We start from the raw sequence: 18,293 nt of genomic DNA, 5'->3' as shown, positions 1-18,293 counted from the left end.
CAGTTTAACAACCTTTTTTTGATGCTCGTTGAAGGTGTTTTGTTGGAAATTGCATAATTCTATGTGTGATTGTGGAAGTATATATGCATTAGCAATATTATTTGCTTACAATATGTCACCATGTGCTATTAAAAGGTTTTAAATTTGTATGTTTTTCTCCCTTCCTTGCCTAGAGATTTTATGTTGCCACGTCTCGACAACTGAAGCGTCTGGAGTCTATCAGCCGCTCACCCATTTATTCCCATTTCTCTGAAACAATCACTGGTTCGAGTGTCATCCGAGCATTTGGCAGACACTCAGCCTTTGTATTCATGAGTGATATAAAAGTGGACGACAACCAACAGAGTTATTACCCTGGCATAGTGTCCAACAGGTAAGCATCTTCTTTCCACTAGTTTCCAAAAAAACAGCGGTTCTTTTTAATGCTGTTTCATTTGACTTGATTTTAGAAGTCTTTAAAGTTTCCGGGTAAAACCCATTCATGTCATTATCTTTTTTTGCTGTAATGAATACGAAGAGTGGTTTGATTTACCCGAGATATTTAGTATTCGGCTAACTAATTACAGAGTTATCACTTTGTCTACATGTTTCCAACATTTCAACAGAAAGCATTTTTTAACTAAATAACTGTCTATATATTCTTCCTATTTGATTTTGACATTTAATGAATGTCGCTGCACACGCTGTCGAAGGACTCCAAAGACAAAATGGTAGACCTGCACCAGGCTGGGTAGACTGATTCTGCAAAAGTTAAAACGCTTCATGTAAAGAAATCAACTGTGGGAGCAATTATTAGAAAATGGAAGACATACAAGTCCACTGATAATCTCCCTCGATCTGAGACCAATTCAGGGTGTCCCCCGCCTCTGGCCCGGAGTCAGCTAGGATAGGAAGCTAAATCAACCCCCCAACACCACCCCCGCCCACCCGCGACAGCGGTTCACATAATGAGAGATGAGATTTACTGATTCACTGAAAAATAATCAACCTTTTCATACGGAAAGTAGGTTAAATTAATACCGACATCTGGTGGTGTCTGCACTGTTTTGCACACCATTTTGCCTCGATATATCATGTTTGAGGAGCAGTTTGGCTCACCTCCCCGAGTGAGTAAAAGTGCTAAAGAACTTGGCTGGATGGATCCTTGAAACCACAGCTGACAACATCAGACATGAAAATGAATGCCTAATTGTTTGAAATCTCCTCAAAATTCTTTGAGAAACTGATCTATTTAACAAGTTGGCCAAAAGGGAGTTCTTAGTGTAAATGCAAATTTATAAGTCCAATCATTAACCTATCCTTACAACATGTAAGGTTTGCATGTATTCTACGGCATGAGGGAAATAGCTCCTGTGGTAAAAGAGTATGTATTCTTGCGTTGGCTGACAACACACCACTGTACAAATTCATGACACGCCATATAGAATTTTCTTGTCTCTATATTGTATCGTGACCACTATTTTGTATTTTATGACACTGAAAAACCCTAACAATCCAATTCAGAAATACAGTGGGTGAGTGAAAATGACAGTTAGAGGTTTGCTACTTTGATTAGCTTTCACTATGAGATATACAGTACACATCATACCTCTTACTAGGAATACATTTTAATTACCGTATTTTCACGACTATAAGGCGCACCGCATTATAAGGCGCACCCTCAACGAATGACATTTTTTTCCATATATAAGGCGCATTGTATTATAAGGCGCACTGTCTGTTTTGGAGAAAATTTAAGACTTTTAAGTGCGCCTTATAGTCGTGAAAATACGGCAATTGCTATTGACTTCCAGGTATGAAGCACTCACTACAGTCACCTCTAGAGCCAGCCGTTGTTGATGTTTTGGAATTTTTTGTATAAAATCTTGCAGTGGGGGAGGAGCTATATGATGGAAGATTTTGTCAACTAAGATGGCATCTGCATATTTAACAGTATTGTTTCAGTTCAGGCGTTTGTGTTTTTTAATATCCGACAGTGGTGGTTTTTCGTTTTTGGTTTTCTGTTTTTTCCATATATAAGGCGCACTGGACTATAAGGCGCACTCTCTATTTTGGAGAAAATTTAAGACTTTTAAGTGCGCCTTATAGTCGTGAAAATACGGTAATAAAAATAAAAAACACCTCAAATGATTATGCTGTTTTGGCCTTTTCTGTCTGTTTTAAGCTCAAATATTTTCATATATTTTATGCAGGTGGCTTGGAGTGCGCATAGAATTCATCGGGAACTGCATCGTGCTCTTTGCTGCTCTGTTTGCTGTCACGGGAAAGAATGATCTTAACCCTGGCCTCGTGGGTCTGTCAGTGTCATATGCGTTACAGGTACACTTTAAGATATTTATCCTCTTAGTCTTTAATCTAAGAAACAGTACTGAATAAAGGCTCAGTGGAAACAGGCCCATCAGAATTGGATTGATCAATTTGTGTGTTAATGTATATCACTTGTTTGCAGGTGACCATGTCTCTGAACTGGATGGTGAGGATGACTTCTGATCTGGAGAACAACATTGTAGCTGTGGAGCGAGTAAAAGAATATTCTGAGACCAAGACTGAGGTATGCAGTAGTTTTGCAATATCAAAGCAGATTTTCAGCCTTTTACCATTGAGATCCTAAGAAATCTCAGCTGACACAATACTGTCATTCCTTGCCACTTCGGCAAAGTACTGTATTTAATTGAGGATAATGAGCAAAATATAGTACCAAAAAACTGAAGTGAAGGTGGTTATCCATAAATCTCGGTGAAATACTGCCCTCCACCGGTGACGTAAAACCTGTCTTTGTCCGACAATTGGCGTGCTAGAGCCTGTTGTATTGGCCGGTGCTCACACTTAGAAAAAATAACTCAAGAAGAATGGAATCAATTGTTTAGTGAATCTGATGCTTTGGAATCCGAAAAAAAATAAATATTATGATGAAGAATTAGACTTTAAAGATTTAAAATTGTAAATTCCATTTGAAAATTGTGTTCATACTGATAGTTTGTTTTACCAGGTTTCCATATGATATGTTGTGAATAAAAAAGACATTTCATTTGGAATTGTGTTCATACTTGTAGTTTGTTTTACCAGGTTTCCAAATTATATGTTGTGAATAAAAAAGAAGTTTGAATTTGTAACACGTTGCTCAATCCCTGTCCTAGTGCCAACTTTATTTATCATACATCAACAATAAACTTTGATTAAATCCAATACCCTAAATACCTTACACAAACATAGTCATTTTTGTTCTGGCATTGTGGCTGTATTTGGTGTAGTTGTATTTATTTGCTTGGCCACTGGCTTTCATTTGTTTTGTCTTCATAACATTTCTCAAATTTTCAACAATTTATTTTCTAACACTTTTACTCTCATTAATATATTCTTCTACAACCTATTTGTTCTTTCTTTCTCATGGCATCATAAGGCACCCTGGGAAATCGAGGACAAGAAGCCCCATCTTGACTGGCCCATGCACGGCAATGTGGAGTTCCATAATTACAGTGTTCGATACCGAGAGGGACTGGATTTGGTCCTGAAAAACTTGACACTGAGTGTCAAAGGAGGCGAGAAAGTAATGAAGATTGGATTAAAGCAACTGAAGTGGATAGATCATTTGTACTGTAAGTCACCATGCATTGCCTTACTGAACAATATATATTTTGTCCAGGTTGGCATTGTGGGTCGAACGGGAGCGGGCAAGTCATCCATGACACTGTGCCTTTTCCGTCTGCTGGAAGCTGCTGAAGGAGAAATCTCCATTGACGATGTTAAGATATCTGAAATAGGCCTGCATGATCTGAGGTCCAAACTTACAATCATTCCCCAGGTACGGCATACACACAAACATTAAGTGGAAGGTTTTGTGGGCTAATCATTCTGGTGTCGAAGTACCCGAAAACATCTGTCAGACAAAGAAAAATAACTTTGCACCAATCAAGCCGATTTTTTCAAGGTAAAATGTACCATATGTGTTTTGTCATTTGTCACTAGTGCAAACAGAATCACTAGTATTTTTTCAGCAACAAAAGATCAATTCAAACAAAATGAATACAGTGTTCCCTCGCGGTTAATGGGGACCGGGACCACCCGCGATAAGTGCATTTCCGCGAAGTAGAGATTCCCCTTCAAAAATGCTTCATTTGAATTTAATTCCAAAATATATATATATATATATATGTTTTATTTTTATTTTTATTTTTTTAAATTAAAAAATAAAATGCACCCGCTGTATACAGTACACCATATAGAATACGAGTAGAGAGAGTGAAATTCATGTTATAACAAAAAAACCTGTAAAATGTAGTTTTAATGTAATATTTGTATTTTTTTTTTCCCAAAAAAATCCGCGAAGCTCTAAGTCCGCGGTAGCTGGACCGCAAAGTAGTGGGGGAACACTGTAGTTGCAAAAACCACGTTTAACAGAGCTGCTAACCTCCGTCAACCCCATTTCCAGAGTGAGAGACGTTAGAGGCTTTTGTAGCCACAAGCATTATGGGAAATGATGTTTGCTTAACAGCGGCCAATTGGATTGAGTAGTTAGCAGGTCGGCCTCACAGCTCTGGGGTCCTGGGTTCAAATCCTGGTCATCCCACCTGTGGAGTTTGCATGTTCTTCTAGGGTCTATGTGGGTTTTCTCCGGTTACTCTGGCTTCCTCCCATATTCCGAAAACATGCACGGTAGGCTGATTGGACACTCTAAATTGACCCTAGGTATTATTGTGAGCGTGAATGGTTGTCTGTCTCCTCGTGCCTGCGATCGGCTGGCCACCAATTTAGGGTGTACCCTGCCTGTGGCTGCTGGGATAGGCTCCAGCACCCCCCATGTCCCTAGCGAGGATCAAGCGGTTCAGAAAATGAATGAATGTTTGCTTAGCATCACAGCTTTGGGATGTTTTACTTCCGTATTGTACAGTGTCAAAGGTCTCTGGTTATTTGTTACTCTGTTAGTAAATGGTGAATTACAACAGATAAAAATGTTTTTCTTTGTAATATCCATTTTTTGTGTTTTTATTCCATGGGGTGGGAACGAATTACTTTGTATTTATTTCATTTCTATGGGAAACGATGATTTGAGATACGAGTAAATCGACAAACGCTTGAGCAGCCCGCAACTCTGACAAGGATAAGCGGTTTTGAAAAGGAATGAAGGAATAGGGGATTCTGTCAAAAGAAAACACATTTAATTTATATTTTTAGCAGGGTTGATGTCCTTCTAGAATATGATACAAGTCTGCAGGCTTATTTGTGTTTTAGGAGCCTGTCCTATTCTCTGGAACATTGAGAATGAACCTTGATCCCTTTGAGAAGTACAGTGATGAAGAGCTCTGGAAAGCTCTGGAGCATTCCCATTTGCACAAGTTTGTGAGGAACCAACAAGCAAAACTTGAGATGGAGTGCTCAGAGGGAGGAGAGAACCTCAGGTAGGTAGCAAGCAAAAGCTCATCATGGTTAGTTATTTTTGGAAGGAATCACTATATGATGTTTTGTTGGGCCTTCTCAGTGTAGGCCAGAGGCAGCTGATTTGTTTGGCTCGGGCACTTCTAAGGAAGACAAGAATTCTCATCTTGGATGAAGCTACTGCTGCTATTGACTTGGAGACAGATGATCTCATCCAGGCTACTATCAGAACTCAGTTTGAAGACTGCACTGTCTTTACCATTGCACACAGACTTAACACAATCATGGATTATACAAGGTGAGAAAGAATTACATGGCCATTTCTGATGTTCATTTACTGTGTATCAGAGTACAATAATAGCTCAACATACGAGTGCCCTGATATACGATAAATTTGAGATACGAGTAAAATTTCGAGCAAATATTTATCTTGAGATACGAGACTAATTTTGATATACGCTCATACTTCCCCGTTAGTCAGTGCGTATGGCAGAGCTTGTTCGCTAATATGAGAGGAGTACTACTTCCCGGGCAAGTTGGCAAGCGGTCGTGCGTTATCCTATTGTGAGGAAATTTGTGTGCATCATTTTGAGAATATTTTGAAGGGAAGACAAATGCAAACAACCCTCGATAGGTTGTATCTGAAAATTAGGGTGGAGGCGGGGCAAATAGAGCCAACTCGCGAGAATAAAGGTACAAAACTGTAAAACTAAATTAGAATTAAGTTTAGTGTAAAGGTTCGATTAAAAATTTTTTTGAGTGTCTTTATCGTAATCCAATTTGTTTGTTAGTTACGAGCGTGTTGCCGTGCAAAATTTCTCTCTGTCCCTCTCGCTCCTTTCTGCGAAATCCATCTAATTTAGTATTATTAAACACATTTTAGTCCTATGAAACCACTAGTTATTTGTTGCGTTGTTAATAGATGGTAAATTACAACATATAAAAATGTTTTTCCAATCTAATATCCTGTTGTTGTTTTTTCAGAGGGTTGGAACTCATTAATTTGTTTTTAGTTCATTTCTATTCATTTGAGTTACGAGTAAATCGACATACGAGTTCAGTCCCGGAACGCATTAAGCTTGTATCTCAAGGTACCACTGTACGTAAATTTAAAGGGACAGACAACACTTATCATATTATTGTTTATTGAATAGACGAATCACAAAATATATTTTTTTATGTGTAACTGTTTCAAAAAAATTACATGCTGAAGCAAGGACAGACATTTTAGTAATGCATTTTTAGCCAATCAATTGAGAGTATCCCAAATTATCTGCCCAATCTTGTGACATCACTAATACCTATCATCATATGAACCCGTTTCAGTCAATCGGTGTGGGTTAAAAGTGGGTAAACGTGTTTTTTTTTTTTTTTTAAATGAGTGTGCATGTAAGCAATATCATTTTTCACAGTTAAACAGTATTTTTCCTTCATCTAAGTTTTAAGAAATGTTGCAATTTGCTTACTAAAACACTTGGAGCAAACACCACAGAGCTAACCCTTTCAAATATCTATCAAATCATTATTTTCCCTAACTGTGTACATTGATGTGATAAATGTGCATGCCTTGTTTCCTTGCAGAGTGCTGGTGTTAGACAAGGGACAGATTGCAGAGTTTGATACTCCTGCAAATCTTCTTTCACAACGTGGAATTTTCTACGGCATGGTGAAAGATGCTGGACTGGCCCCATAGAGCAGCTCGTCAGAAACAAGTTTTATTGTGTCTTTACAGTTGCAGATACAGTAACTGCATCAGTCAGGTCATTCCTTCACTGAACGGACAATATTGTCGGTCAAGAATGTTTTGATAAAGAATAAAAATAAGCATTCTATGCTCCTCTAAATCTGATCTTAAGTGCCTTCAGCTACGTGAGTCAAAGAAAACAAGTGAATGTATCGTTTTCTGGTGAGTTGTCCGTCTCTGCTGTAATCAAATCAGTAAATAACAAATGGAGGCATTGTTTTAAACTTTTTTTTTTACTAGTAATAAAAGATACTGTGCCACTGTATTGCCTGCAAAAAAATATGAACCCACTTATTTTTGTACTGTGTCACTATTTAAAATGTTTTACTTGTTCATTGATTTTTATGCAACTAGGGAAGTTTGTTCAGCTGTGATTCGTCTGTGAACCAAATCTATCAATAAAACTTGAATTCTGTACCACCAAAATATGAAACCAGTTACTGCAAACAAGTTCTTTTTTTCAATTAAGAGTTTTGTATGGTTGCATGGGGCTGGCATTTCTGATAAAAAATCCACCCTCACAAAGGCTCATAAAGCTCTATTTTCAGATGGGATGACAGCCACCTCCTGTTGCCTGCCATTTTTTACTGGGTCCTGAGTTGAGAGTGACAGACCTCCGTCTTCCGCCATTTTCTTAGTGGAAGCGGTAGAGGCCTCCACTTGCCAGTTTCAGCGTGTATTTTCACATTTTTGTGAACTTTTGTAGCAAAGCCACAAAGTGAAGAAGGATCACAGTGCTAATGTGACAATTTACAATGATTTACAACTAAAAAAACGGAGTTATCCCAGAACCATTCCATTTCCAAAATGCACTAAACTAGTCCAAGACTACAAATCTGGCATTTCAAAAACAAAGTAGTTTGATGAGGGCGGCCTGGTGGCTGAGTGGCTAGTGCGTCGGTCTCACGGTCGAAGTCCTGGGTTAAAATCCAAGTCGGTCCACCTATGTGGAGTTTGCATATAGTCCCTGGGTCTGTGTGGGTCTTCTCAGGGTCGATGGTGGTGTCGGAGCCTATCCCAGCTGACTTCGGGACAGAAATGGGGTGCACCCTGAATTGATGGCCAGCCAATCGCAGGGCACAAGGAGACAAACAACCATTCAAGCTCATACTCATACCTCGGGGCAATTTAGTGTCAATCAGTGTTTGGAATGTCAAAGGAAACCAGAGTACCCGGAGAAAACCCATGCAGGCCCGGGCAGAACATGAAAACTCCACACTGGTGGACCGCCCTGTATTTGAACCCAGGTGTCCCACTGTGAGGATGACATGCTAACCACTCATTCACTGGGTCGCTCAATCTGGGTAATAACTGTTTTAAATGTTCTCCATACTGACAAGTGAAATATAAACGTAAATAAAATAATAAATACAATTACAAAAAATAAATAATAATAAATAAAGAGATCAATAAAAAGTGTGAACCAGCCAAGTGTGTCTGGAATGTTATTTATGTATTTACTGTACATATAGGTTTGCATATAGACACAAAGGGTGGCAACATTCAGTTCATCTTTACGGGTCCAAAATACACCTCTTAGGTATTTATTTTCGTCTTTAAGGTCGTTTGCATTTGAAGGTGCATGCGTTTGGATATTTTGTAGTTAACTGAAGGGGGATTTGTGAGTTCTACGGACGTTTAATAGCATTAGCATTTGTATTAGAGATGGCAATCATTGTAGCATTAGCATCCATGACAGCATTCGTCTTCCTGTATTTGGCTATTGCGCCCCGCCCACAAATTTCACGGAAAGCCGACTAATCAACACGCAACGCAAGAGTCCAGTTCGGTAACAGTTAAAAGTTATTTTTCTAATCTAACGTTTTACTTTTAATAGTAAAAAACGATAACGTTTTAATAAAAGTGGTGCAAACTGTATTTTGAAAGGAATTACTCAAAATACGTTTGCAACCATCGTGTCGCTCAAATGAATTAAAACCATTTCTGTTTTCATTTTTCGGACGTGTTTTTTGTATGACGCTGATTTTCTTCCAAGTTGTCAGCGACACGAGAAAAGAGTTTTTAAACTAACACTGAGGTAAGAATACAACAACAACAAAAACATAATAGAAGTGACTTTCATTTGTAGTAACTAATACATAGCAGATACTGCACGCAAATATGCTAATTGTTTAATCATTAACTCCTACCTTTACGTTTTGAGAGGAAATTGAGTACATTTTTCATAACTACATCTTTTCCCTCTACTTTTTAATTTTGTTATAGTATCACTTCATTTTAGCCCCGAATAACTCTCGTGGCTTGATATTCCAACAGACCAGCGCATCTTCTTGAATGTGGTTAATCTGTGGTTTGAAATTTGATACAGTCGTTAAATATGAGAAATGTAAGTGGACTAGTTTGATTCAAAATTGAATCTGCATGGTCTCATTCAAATTAAATATATTACTTTCAAAATGCAAGTTAATATTCATTCATTCGTGTAATGAAAAGTTTATCTTCATAAGAGTCGTGGGGGTGCTGGAGCCTATCCAAGCCAACCACAGGGGACAAGGTGACAGACAATCATTCATGCTCACACACAACCCTAACCTTAAATCGCCATATGATTGCTACTGCGCAGAGAAGACGAGAGTAGTGCGCAATTGCGCATGCGCGCAGCTCAAATGGAACATTGTTCACAACAGAACTGTTTCTAGTCCCAAATATTGAAAAAAAATGTGAGCTGATAGGTCAAACTGCATTTAAAACAACTAACAACAGATATTAGCAAATGTTTCAGCACCATTTATTACAACAAGCATTAAATTAGCATTTGCAAATTTATGCATTTCATTCTTTTTGTCATGTTGCATCACAATACATCTTTTCATATTGCAACCACAGGTATAACTCTTGCTATAAGTCTTGCTTTTTTTTCAACTTCCTTGTTCTTCCATAATGTTTAGTTTTTGGTTTCTGGCTCATCGTTACCTGATTGCAAATTATCTGACTTACCACGGGTACAAAAAAAATGCTAATTTGATTTTGTTTTAAATCTCATGATAGTACCAAGCGTCCCTTTGTACATATTTCAATGCCCATGCCTAGATAGACCAAACCCAAAGACAACACAAGAGAAAATAGCTAGCAGGGAAAGAATGACTGCAAAACTGACATCCAGCCTCCATTGCAAGCCAAAAGAAGAAATAATATCTATTTTAATTCAGTTTTTCCCTTTGTCCAAAAAGCTGATTAGTTACAGTGTTCCCTCGCTACTTCGCGCTTCAGCTATCGCGGACTCAGAGCTTCGCAGATTTTTTTCAGGAAAAAAAATATAAAAAATGTAAAGATATTAAGTTAAAATTATAAATTACATCATCTTACAAGAGGTGGAAACAAAATATTCAATAAGAATTAGTAATTGCATCAAAGAAATGGTCAATAACATGGCGAGAGTTCAGGAATCACATTGATGACGTCATGGCTGTTTACAGGCGCATCTTCACCTCCCAAAAAGACAATGTTCACAACTCCCAATAACGATGTTTCTTATGCGCAAAAAAACTGCAGAAGATCCTCCATCCGGACTACTATGATGTTTTTGCTTGGTGGTGCTTTTGTGCACGTGTTACAGGTTTCTTTAAGCATTTTTGAAGGGGCACCCCTACTTTGCGGAAATGCACTTATTGCGGGGGGTCCCGGTCCCCATTAACCACGATATGCGAGGGAACACTGTATTATATTTTCCCACTGCTATTTGTTCTCCAGTTCAGTACCATGTATAGGTTCAGTGTATCTGTACAATTTGATCTCCACAGGTGATGGATTATTGTACAACTGACTTTAAATATGAGCTGCTGACTGAGATTGGCCAGGGCGCATACAGTCAGGTATACATGGCCAGGGAGAAGGGGGTGAGAGGGTGTTTCCTGGCAGTGAAGAAATTCCACTTCTGCAACAAGTCAGATGGCAACAACAGCGGCATCCCCCCCTTTGCGCTCCGTGAAGCGGCAATGCTGTTAAAGTTGAAGTTCTTCAAACACCCCAACATTGTCCAGTAAGAGCTTTTTTTATCTATTTCCTGAAGTTCCATTTGCCAACTTCTTCACCAACTGCACTTACATTCAAAAGTCACCACTAGTTTCTAGGTGCTCAATACTGAATGAGGTCCAATGATATTTTAACATTTGTCCTCCTGTTGGAATATTTAGGTTGTTGGATGTGACAGCCAGGCAGGAAAACACGGCATTGAACATCACCCTAGTGTTGGAGTATATTCAGCAGGACCTGGTGACATACCTGGCCAAAGCACCTCCATCTGGACTTGAACTGGACGACATTAAGGTAGAAACAATAACACTGTTGAGCAGCTTAACCTGGCTTTTTTCTTTTTTATGTTTTGTTTTTAACCTGGAAATATTTAAATTTATATCATGACATGTAGAGCTGGACAATAAAACTAATGATAATTTCATGAAATAATTTTTTCAACAGTAATGATAAAAAATTGAAAGAAATTGATCATTTTAAACGGCAATTACACCACCTGACCACCATAGAGACAGTGGGTACTGTTGCAAGATGTACGCTAATTTCAGATCAATGCTCAAGAGAAGGAGAGGAAACATGTTTTTAGGTTAGCAATAGAAGCTAACATAGAGCATGAATGCAAAAGAACAATAAAATGACCAAAATGTGCAATTATGAGATGCAGGAAAAAACTGATCCGGTCCACTAAAAGACAAGATCCCAAATGACAAGGGTAAACCCTGAATTGGGGGCCAGCCGATCGCAGGGCACAAGAAGACGGACAACCATGCATGTGCAATGTGCCATCAGCCTACCATGTGTGATTTTGGAATGTGGGAGGAAAGCGGAGTACCCGGAGGAAACCCACACATGTCCAGGCAGAGCATGCAAATTTCACACAGGTGGACGTGACCTGGATTTGAACCCAGGACCCGAGAGCTGTGAGATTGATGCGTTAACCACTCGCCCCACCGGCCTGCCCACCCATTCGATTATTTTTCCTTAATGTTAATATAGAAATATGTTAATATATAACAAATGATAATATCAACATGACATACATAATATACATTATTTGCAATGGGAAAAATGTAAAATAAGATGAATAGACATTAAAATGCACATCTGGCACCCGTATAAATGGAACAACCCATATACTGTACAGTAAATCTTTAAAACCAAATGTCAAAAAGAAATATACAGGTTTAGTGATTGGAAATTGACTAATTTAAAGTTACTCACCGTGACACTATTTTGCTGGTCAACTTTGATTTCCCAGTGCCTTTATTACGGTGCTCGGACTTTTGGTCGCCGGTCTTTTGCTCGCTGGTCAAATTGTGAAAGAGAGTTTACTGTTGAAACCAGCTCTCCAAATTATATTTATGGAGAGGGTTTAATCTCTAAGAGAGAGAGTTTAATATCTGAGTACTGTTTAATATCTAAGTACATGTGACCGGCGACCAAAAGGGACCAAAAGACCGACGAGCAAATGTCCGGTCACGCTTTATTACATGCTATTTCTTAATAACAGCCCATAGAAGCCCAAAAATGAGGATTAAATTATATACAGCTGTGCTCATAAGTTTACATACACTTGTCAATAATATAATGTCATAGCTCTCTTGAGTTTCCAGTTAGTTCTACAACTCAGATTTTCAAAGTTTGGTTCTTTAATGACTTCATTATGGGTTAACAGAAAAAGTGATCAAATCAGCTGGGTCAAAAATATACATGCAGCAACTCGAATTAGCAATTTTGATGATTTAGAAAGGTGTCCCAGTGAAATAAGCCTCATAGCATGGCCTCTTAACTTCTTGTAAGGGATTATAAATTACTACAGCTGGTGACTTCTCTGAGGCCATTTAGATAGGGCTCATTGGATGCAAATGCCCACAAACGTTACAATTGGAAAGTCAAGGGAGCTCAGCCTGGATCTCATCTGCTTTTTTTTTTTATTAATAAAACCTTTTGTATCACTACATGTTTTTATTCACGAAAAAAACAGACCCATTACAGCAGTAACAAAAATGTTCATCCTTACATGGCGATATATTTAGAGTCCACTTGGTGGTGCCAGAATAGTTTAAATCACTTCTTGAGGTGTTGACACATGAGTCAGACCAATTTACTGTGATCCTTCACCACTTCATGGTTTCAGTACATCGCATTTTTTTTTATCCCAAGTACAAAATAAAAAAGTTCAGTAAAATGTTAAAATCCACGTTGAAACTCGCAAGCAGAAGACAGGAGATGAAAACTGGCGGAAGTCAGGGCACCACTTCTTCTTCGGCGCCCCAATGGGGGGCACTCAGCCCAGAAGAATAAGAAATGAAATTTCACCATAGAAGAATGGCACACCGATAATACAAACAGTGTCGTGCCTTTTCTTGGGATTACATTACATACATTTCGCATCGCTCACAGAAAGGCGACGCCGAGCCCCTTCCAGCTTTGTGTGGATTTTTAATTACCTTTGCAAATGCCTCTTAAACGTCCTGCATGATCTTATGTATCACAAATGAATCTACCGTGCGCTACATCAAGAAGGAAGAAGAACATTCGGTAACCACGAGTAATAAAATCATCGTTGAAAAAGAGAATGAGCTATCGGGAGAAGATGATTCCTTTGGATACCAACATCATTAGAACCAAAACAAAGACCTTTTACAACAACTTAGCTTCTGACTCAGACAATGAAGATGAACCTCAGCCTCTACTTTGGGGAAAAGTTCCTTATTATCAATTGCAATTTCCTTTATTAAGTGATTAAAAACCGCACAAATGTAACGCGGCACATATTTTCACACACACAGTGTACACAAAAGTCTAAAATACATACATAAAACATAAAATACATTAAATTACATAATAAAAAAATAGGGAAGTAAAGTAGAAATTGTCATTAGTCTGTATATTTGTCATCTGTTCAACAATCAAACACCACATTTCATCAAAACCGTATTTTAGAATGACCTGACCCTTGCTCCATGCCCCCAAGTTACTGAATGTTCACTTTTTCATGCAACTTAAGAGAAAAAAAATATGTCATCTCTGCATACAGTCTGTGATATTACAACTGATGCGTGGCCTGGACTTCATGCATGTCAATATGGTGGTGCACCGTGACCTCAAGCCAGAAAACATCCTGATCAACAGCAGTGGCAATGTCAAGATTGCCGACTTTGGTTTAGCTCGCTTGTACAACTTCAACATGGCCCTCACGCCAAGCGTACGTGTGATATTACATTGCTTAATTCATTGCACAAAGTGTTAATTTTTTGGAGGCTCTGTAGGTTGTCACACTGTGGTATAGAGCTCCGGAGGTACTGCTTAATTCTGTTTACATGTCATCTGTGGACATGTGGAGTGTGGGATGCATCTTTGCTGAGTTCTTCCAGCTCAAGTAAGAAAACTACTTAATATTGGTGATGGAACGACAGCATGTTGACGTGATGTCGATATTACAGACCGCTCTTTGGAGGAATAACTGAGACACAGCAGCTGAAAATGATCTTTGAGTGAGTTTTTTTTTCTGTTCCCATGAAAATCGTACTTTTGACATTTATTCAGAGCCAAGATGACTAACATTGCTTTTTCCTAAAAAAAAAATTAAGTATGGGAAAAATGTTACCTTTGTGCTCTTTTACGCAAGCCAAATTTAAAAATGCAGACGTTTGTTTCCCTTTTTAGAAATGGGAATCTTAGTCTCAGTTTTTTTCTTCAACCAATTAAGGTTCATTGGTTTGCCCGGAGAGGATGAGTGGCCCCCGAACAGTCCCATCGATTACTCAATCTCCCTAGGCCCCCAGGAGGCCAATCACCCACTGCTATCAAGCCTGAATCCAAATGAGAGAGACCTTCTTCTGGTGAGTTGATTTAGGTGTCTTTACCTCATTCAATTCTGAAATGCCCAATCTATTTTGATTGGGAGGGACCCAGTTGAAAAGATAAGAAATCTATCATTGTCAATAGTAGAACCCAATTGAGAAAACGACTGCGAAATTTTTGTTTGGCCAGTTAATTCTAAACATATTTTTACGTGTCGCATTTATTTATCTAGAACATGCAGAGTTTTGTACCAAAAAACTGAAGCAAAGTTTGTGTGCACGTTATACACGAATCCCGGTGAAACACTGTCCTCTTCCGGTGAAACACTGTCCTCTTCTGGTGAAAAAGTCCCCTCCACAGCTGTTATGTATAAAAGGAGACCTAAATCCTTCTTTTATAAAAGCCTGCCCTCTCCAAATGTCATTCGCCAAATTTATAGGGTAATAGTGTGTAAAATACAAAAAAGTTGCTCTAGGGCAGAGGTGTCAAACTCCCTTTGGTCTGCGGGCCGAATACAGCTTAATTTGAGATCAAGCGGGCCGGATCAGTAAACTCATTTAAAAAGGAAAGAAAATATTTTTAAACGTTTTTTAAATGCCTTATCAAAAAAAAACATAAACGGAAAAAAATAAAATGTTGGCTTTTAAAAAATTGCAATTATATTGATCTAAAAAGGGGAAAGGCAGTAAATGTTCCCTGTACATCTATAATCTTTATTTGAATTTGAACATAAAACAAAAAGTCAGCACTCATGATTTACTTTCTCGGGCCGCACAATATTACGCGATGGGCCAAATCTGGCCCCCGGGCCACACAATATTATGCGGCGAACCAAATGTGTCCCCCTTGGCTGCCACTGTGACACCTGTGCTCTATAGCTATGCTAAAAAAATCCTCAGTCAAAACTTTCATTTTCCATAAACGAAGGGATTAAAAATGAGAAAATGACTGTCAAACAATGACAAGACAGCAATTTATTATTTTTGTATTTAAAGCAGGAGTGTCAAACATACGGCCCACGGGCCGGATCCGGCCCGTCTGGTGGTTTGGTACGGCCCGGGGAAGAAAGCTGCATTGTATAAAAAAAATATGAATGTTCTTTAAAATTTGTAGTTATTGTATTATCCGCTAGGGGCGCAGTGTTTTAGTACGTGCAGACAACATGAATTGACATTAATTTATGTTCTTATGTTATTCTTTTGTTTATAATATATCGTTCATAAAGTAAAAGGAAAATTCTGTGAATAAACATTTTGATAATTTACTGATTCTTTGCACTATTTATTAGTATTAGTGACTAATACAAAGGAAAAAAAGTGGGCTTATTGTTAGTTCTATGTAATTTTGCAATGAATTTACTGGTCCGGCAAGCTTGATCTCAAAATAAGCTGTATTCGGCCCGCAGACCAAAGGGAGTTTGACACCCCTGATTTAAAGGAAAATGAATGTGTCAAGGCGATGTATAAGCAACAATCCTCAATTTTATTCCACGACAGCAATGTTTGACCTTCACACCAAGCAGACGCATCACGGCTGCAAGTGCTCTGGCTCACTCCTTCTTCAGCCACTAATGACGGAAAGTGTTTACTTTTTCTGTACATAAGTTTGTTGTTTATTCAAATTATTCTTAGCACCTTCAAAAGGTTTTTACGTTTTTCCCAACTAGCTTATGACATTTTATGTTTTATGCATTAGTGCAACATGCCTTTTCTGGGTGACTTGTTAACTTTAAGATGAAAAACAATAGAGGAAACAAAATGTTAGTCTTAAATACTTCATTCATGTTTTAGTCTCTTGTCTGTTACATGACTTGATCAAAATACACTACTACTATTACTAATTTTTTCATTTTATTTTTAATTAGTCTTAAATACTTCATTCATGTTTTAGTCTCTTGTCTGTTACATGACTTGATCAAAATACACTACTACTATTACTAATTTTTTCATTTTATTTTTAATTAGTAAAGTATTTTCTAGGTGATCTTTATTTTGTTTTAGTTATTATATTTTATTATGACTAAATTCCAAATGAATGAATAATAGTAGGCACCGGAATAATAGCAGGCAGTGGGAAATTCCAAAAATAATGAATATTAGTAGGCACGAGATAATTAGTGTCTAAACAGATTCGATGCATAGAATTAAAGCTATGATGGAATATTTATTATAAAATCATAACAAGGACAATCATTATTATTTTAATCAACAGTTTACTAGTAGCATGAAACAAAATAATATGTTTAAATTCCACATTTAGCTACAAATTAAAGTCATGATGACCGATTACATACTACGCTAGTAAAAACAGCACGTGTGCTTTACACGTAGAAAGTTAATGACATAGAACAATGTTGCTGCTGCACGGACTTAATTGAGGCAAAAATTAATTATCGTAGGCACCCGAATAAGAATCGTAGGCATGCGAAAATTTGAGTTGAAAAAATAATCGTAGGCATACGATTATTCGGGTCTTCATAGTAGGAGACATGTACCTGCTTTTGGCAGGTGAGCTACTGATAGCGAGAACTTCTGATGTTGCTCACAGTGGTCCTCAGTGTGCTCAGAGAGGTTGTCTGTATGCCAGACATATGAAAAATTAGAGGGACCATCGGTGTTGTCCCAACAGTTCCTAAAAATTTGGTTTTATTTTGTAATTACTTCATTACGGTTAGTTCTGTAACCAGAATTTGGAGGTCAACTCTCTGATAGTCCGAAATTTCAGTCTCTCACAGTAGGGCTCACCGACTTAAAGGGTGCTGCCTCAGTTGCGGATTCAATTTCTTTATTTTTCCTGTACACAAGGCGCTTCGGCTCAATAGGCGCAACATTGCGGTAGTGCTAGAATGACATACCTTAGCATTTGTGCTAACACTAATGTTGCGTGGTTTAAAAAAAGGTAGCAGGAGCAAAAATGAGTTTCAAACGCAACATCTCTAGAGCAATATGGGGATCTTCCCCAACAGGTAAAGTACGATTAACCTCTGGTTTACCCTTAAAGCCAGCCATGGGATTTGGAACACTGATTCTGGCGCCAACTAGTGGTGAAGGTTCGCCATCCCCAGATAGAGCCCTTACATTAGAGGGGACACCATCCATGCCTCACCTTTCTTCTCCCTGCCTGAATCCACAGAATCAACCAAAGACTGACAGGAAACATCCGCAGATGCTCCACCTGTGGTTCCTAAGTACTGCTCTGCTATTAAAATCTGGATAACCTCCTGCTTCAAATCACCTAGCTTTATAGTCATGGACAGAGTGAACCCTAGATGCCACAAGGGTGGAGCCACAGCTCCAAGCACCTGCAGAAGAAAAAAAACAAACACAAAAACAACACAACCTACAACATAATGTATACCCAGGCTGACAGCCGTAAC

The 18,293-nt window shown here is 38.3% G+C and overlaps 2 protein-coding genes across 8 annotated transcripts in view; both read left to right on the top strand.

Annotated features, from left to right (window-relative positions):
• The window catches only part of abcc3 (ATP-binding cassette, sub-family C (CFTR/MRP), member 3), a 45,488-nt gene extending 37,945 nt beyond the window's left edge, over positions 1-7,543 (top strand). For 5 of the 7 annotated variants that reach the window (XM_077738263.1, XM_077738264.1, XM_077738265.1 and 2 more), the window contains 8 exons: positions 174-373; positions 2,193-2,319; positions 2,450-2,551; positions 3,401-3,547; positions 3,644-3,802; positions 5,230-5,396; positions 5,477-5,671; positions 6,955-7,543. In XM_077738263.1, the coding sequence (XP_077594389.1) occupies positions 174-373; positions 2,193-2,319; positions 2,450-2,551; positions 3,401-3,547; positions 3,644-3,802; positions 5,230-5,396; positions 5,477-5,671; positions 6,955-7,066 (1,209 nt within the window). In that variant the 3' untranslated portion in view covers positions 7,067-7,543. Of the gene's footprint in view, positions 1-173; positions 374-2,192; positions 2,320-2,449; positions 2,552-3,400; positions 3,548-3,643; positions 3,803-5,229; positions 5,397-5,476; positions 5,672-6,954 lie in introns of those variants that run through there. The other 2 variants (XR_013329546.1, XM_077738266.1) reach the window with 2 other exon arrangements.
• A 1,334-nt stretch (positions 7,544-8,877) lies between these two features.
• On the top strand, positions 8,878-16,757 carry cdk21 (cyclin-dependent kinase 21). The gene is made up of 8 exons (XM_077739008.1): positions 8,878-9,155; positions 10,879-11,117; positions 11,272-11,404; positions 14,151-14,318; positions 14,383-14,492; positions 14,557-14,607; positions 14,823-14,955; positions 16,414-16,757. Exons 2-8 carry the CDS (start codon positions 10,882-10,884, stop codon positions 16,486-16,488), a joined length of 906 nt encoding a protein of 301 aa, XP_077595134.1. The 5' UTR covers positions 8,878-9,155; positions 10,879-10,881; the 3' UTR covers positions 16,489-16,757.
• The last annotated feature ends 1,536 nt before the right edge of the window (positions 16,758-18,293 follow it).

This window comes from Stigmatopora nigra, chromosome 18, assembly GCF_051989575.1.
Source record: "Stigmatopora nigra isolate UIUO_SnigA chromosome 18, RoL_Snig_1.1, whole genome shotgun sequence".
Taxonomy (NCBI): Eukaryota; Metazoa; Chordata; class Actinopteri; order Syngnathiformes; family Syngnathidae; genus Stigmatopora; species Stigmatopora nigra.
This window is presented reverse-complemented; position numbering and strand designations above follow the sequence as displayed.

Excerpts from the sequence above, each read along its gene's own strand:
- cdk21 (XM_077739008.1), top strand. The coding sequence starts at position 10,882 with ATGGATTATTGTACAACTGACTTTAAATATGAGCTGCTGACTGAGATT. Across the intron at positions 11,405-14,150 it reads TTGAACTGGACGACATTAAG|TCTGTGATATTACAACTGAT; the intron begins GTAGAAACAATA and ends CTCTGCATACAG. Across the intron at positions 14,608-14,822 it reads CAGCTGAAAATGATCTTTGA|GTTCATTGGTTTGCCCGGAG; the intron begins GTGAGTTTTTTT and ends CAACCAATTAAG.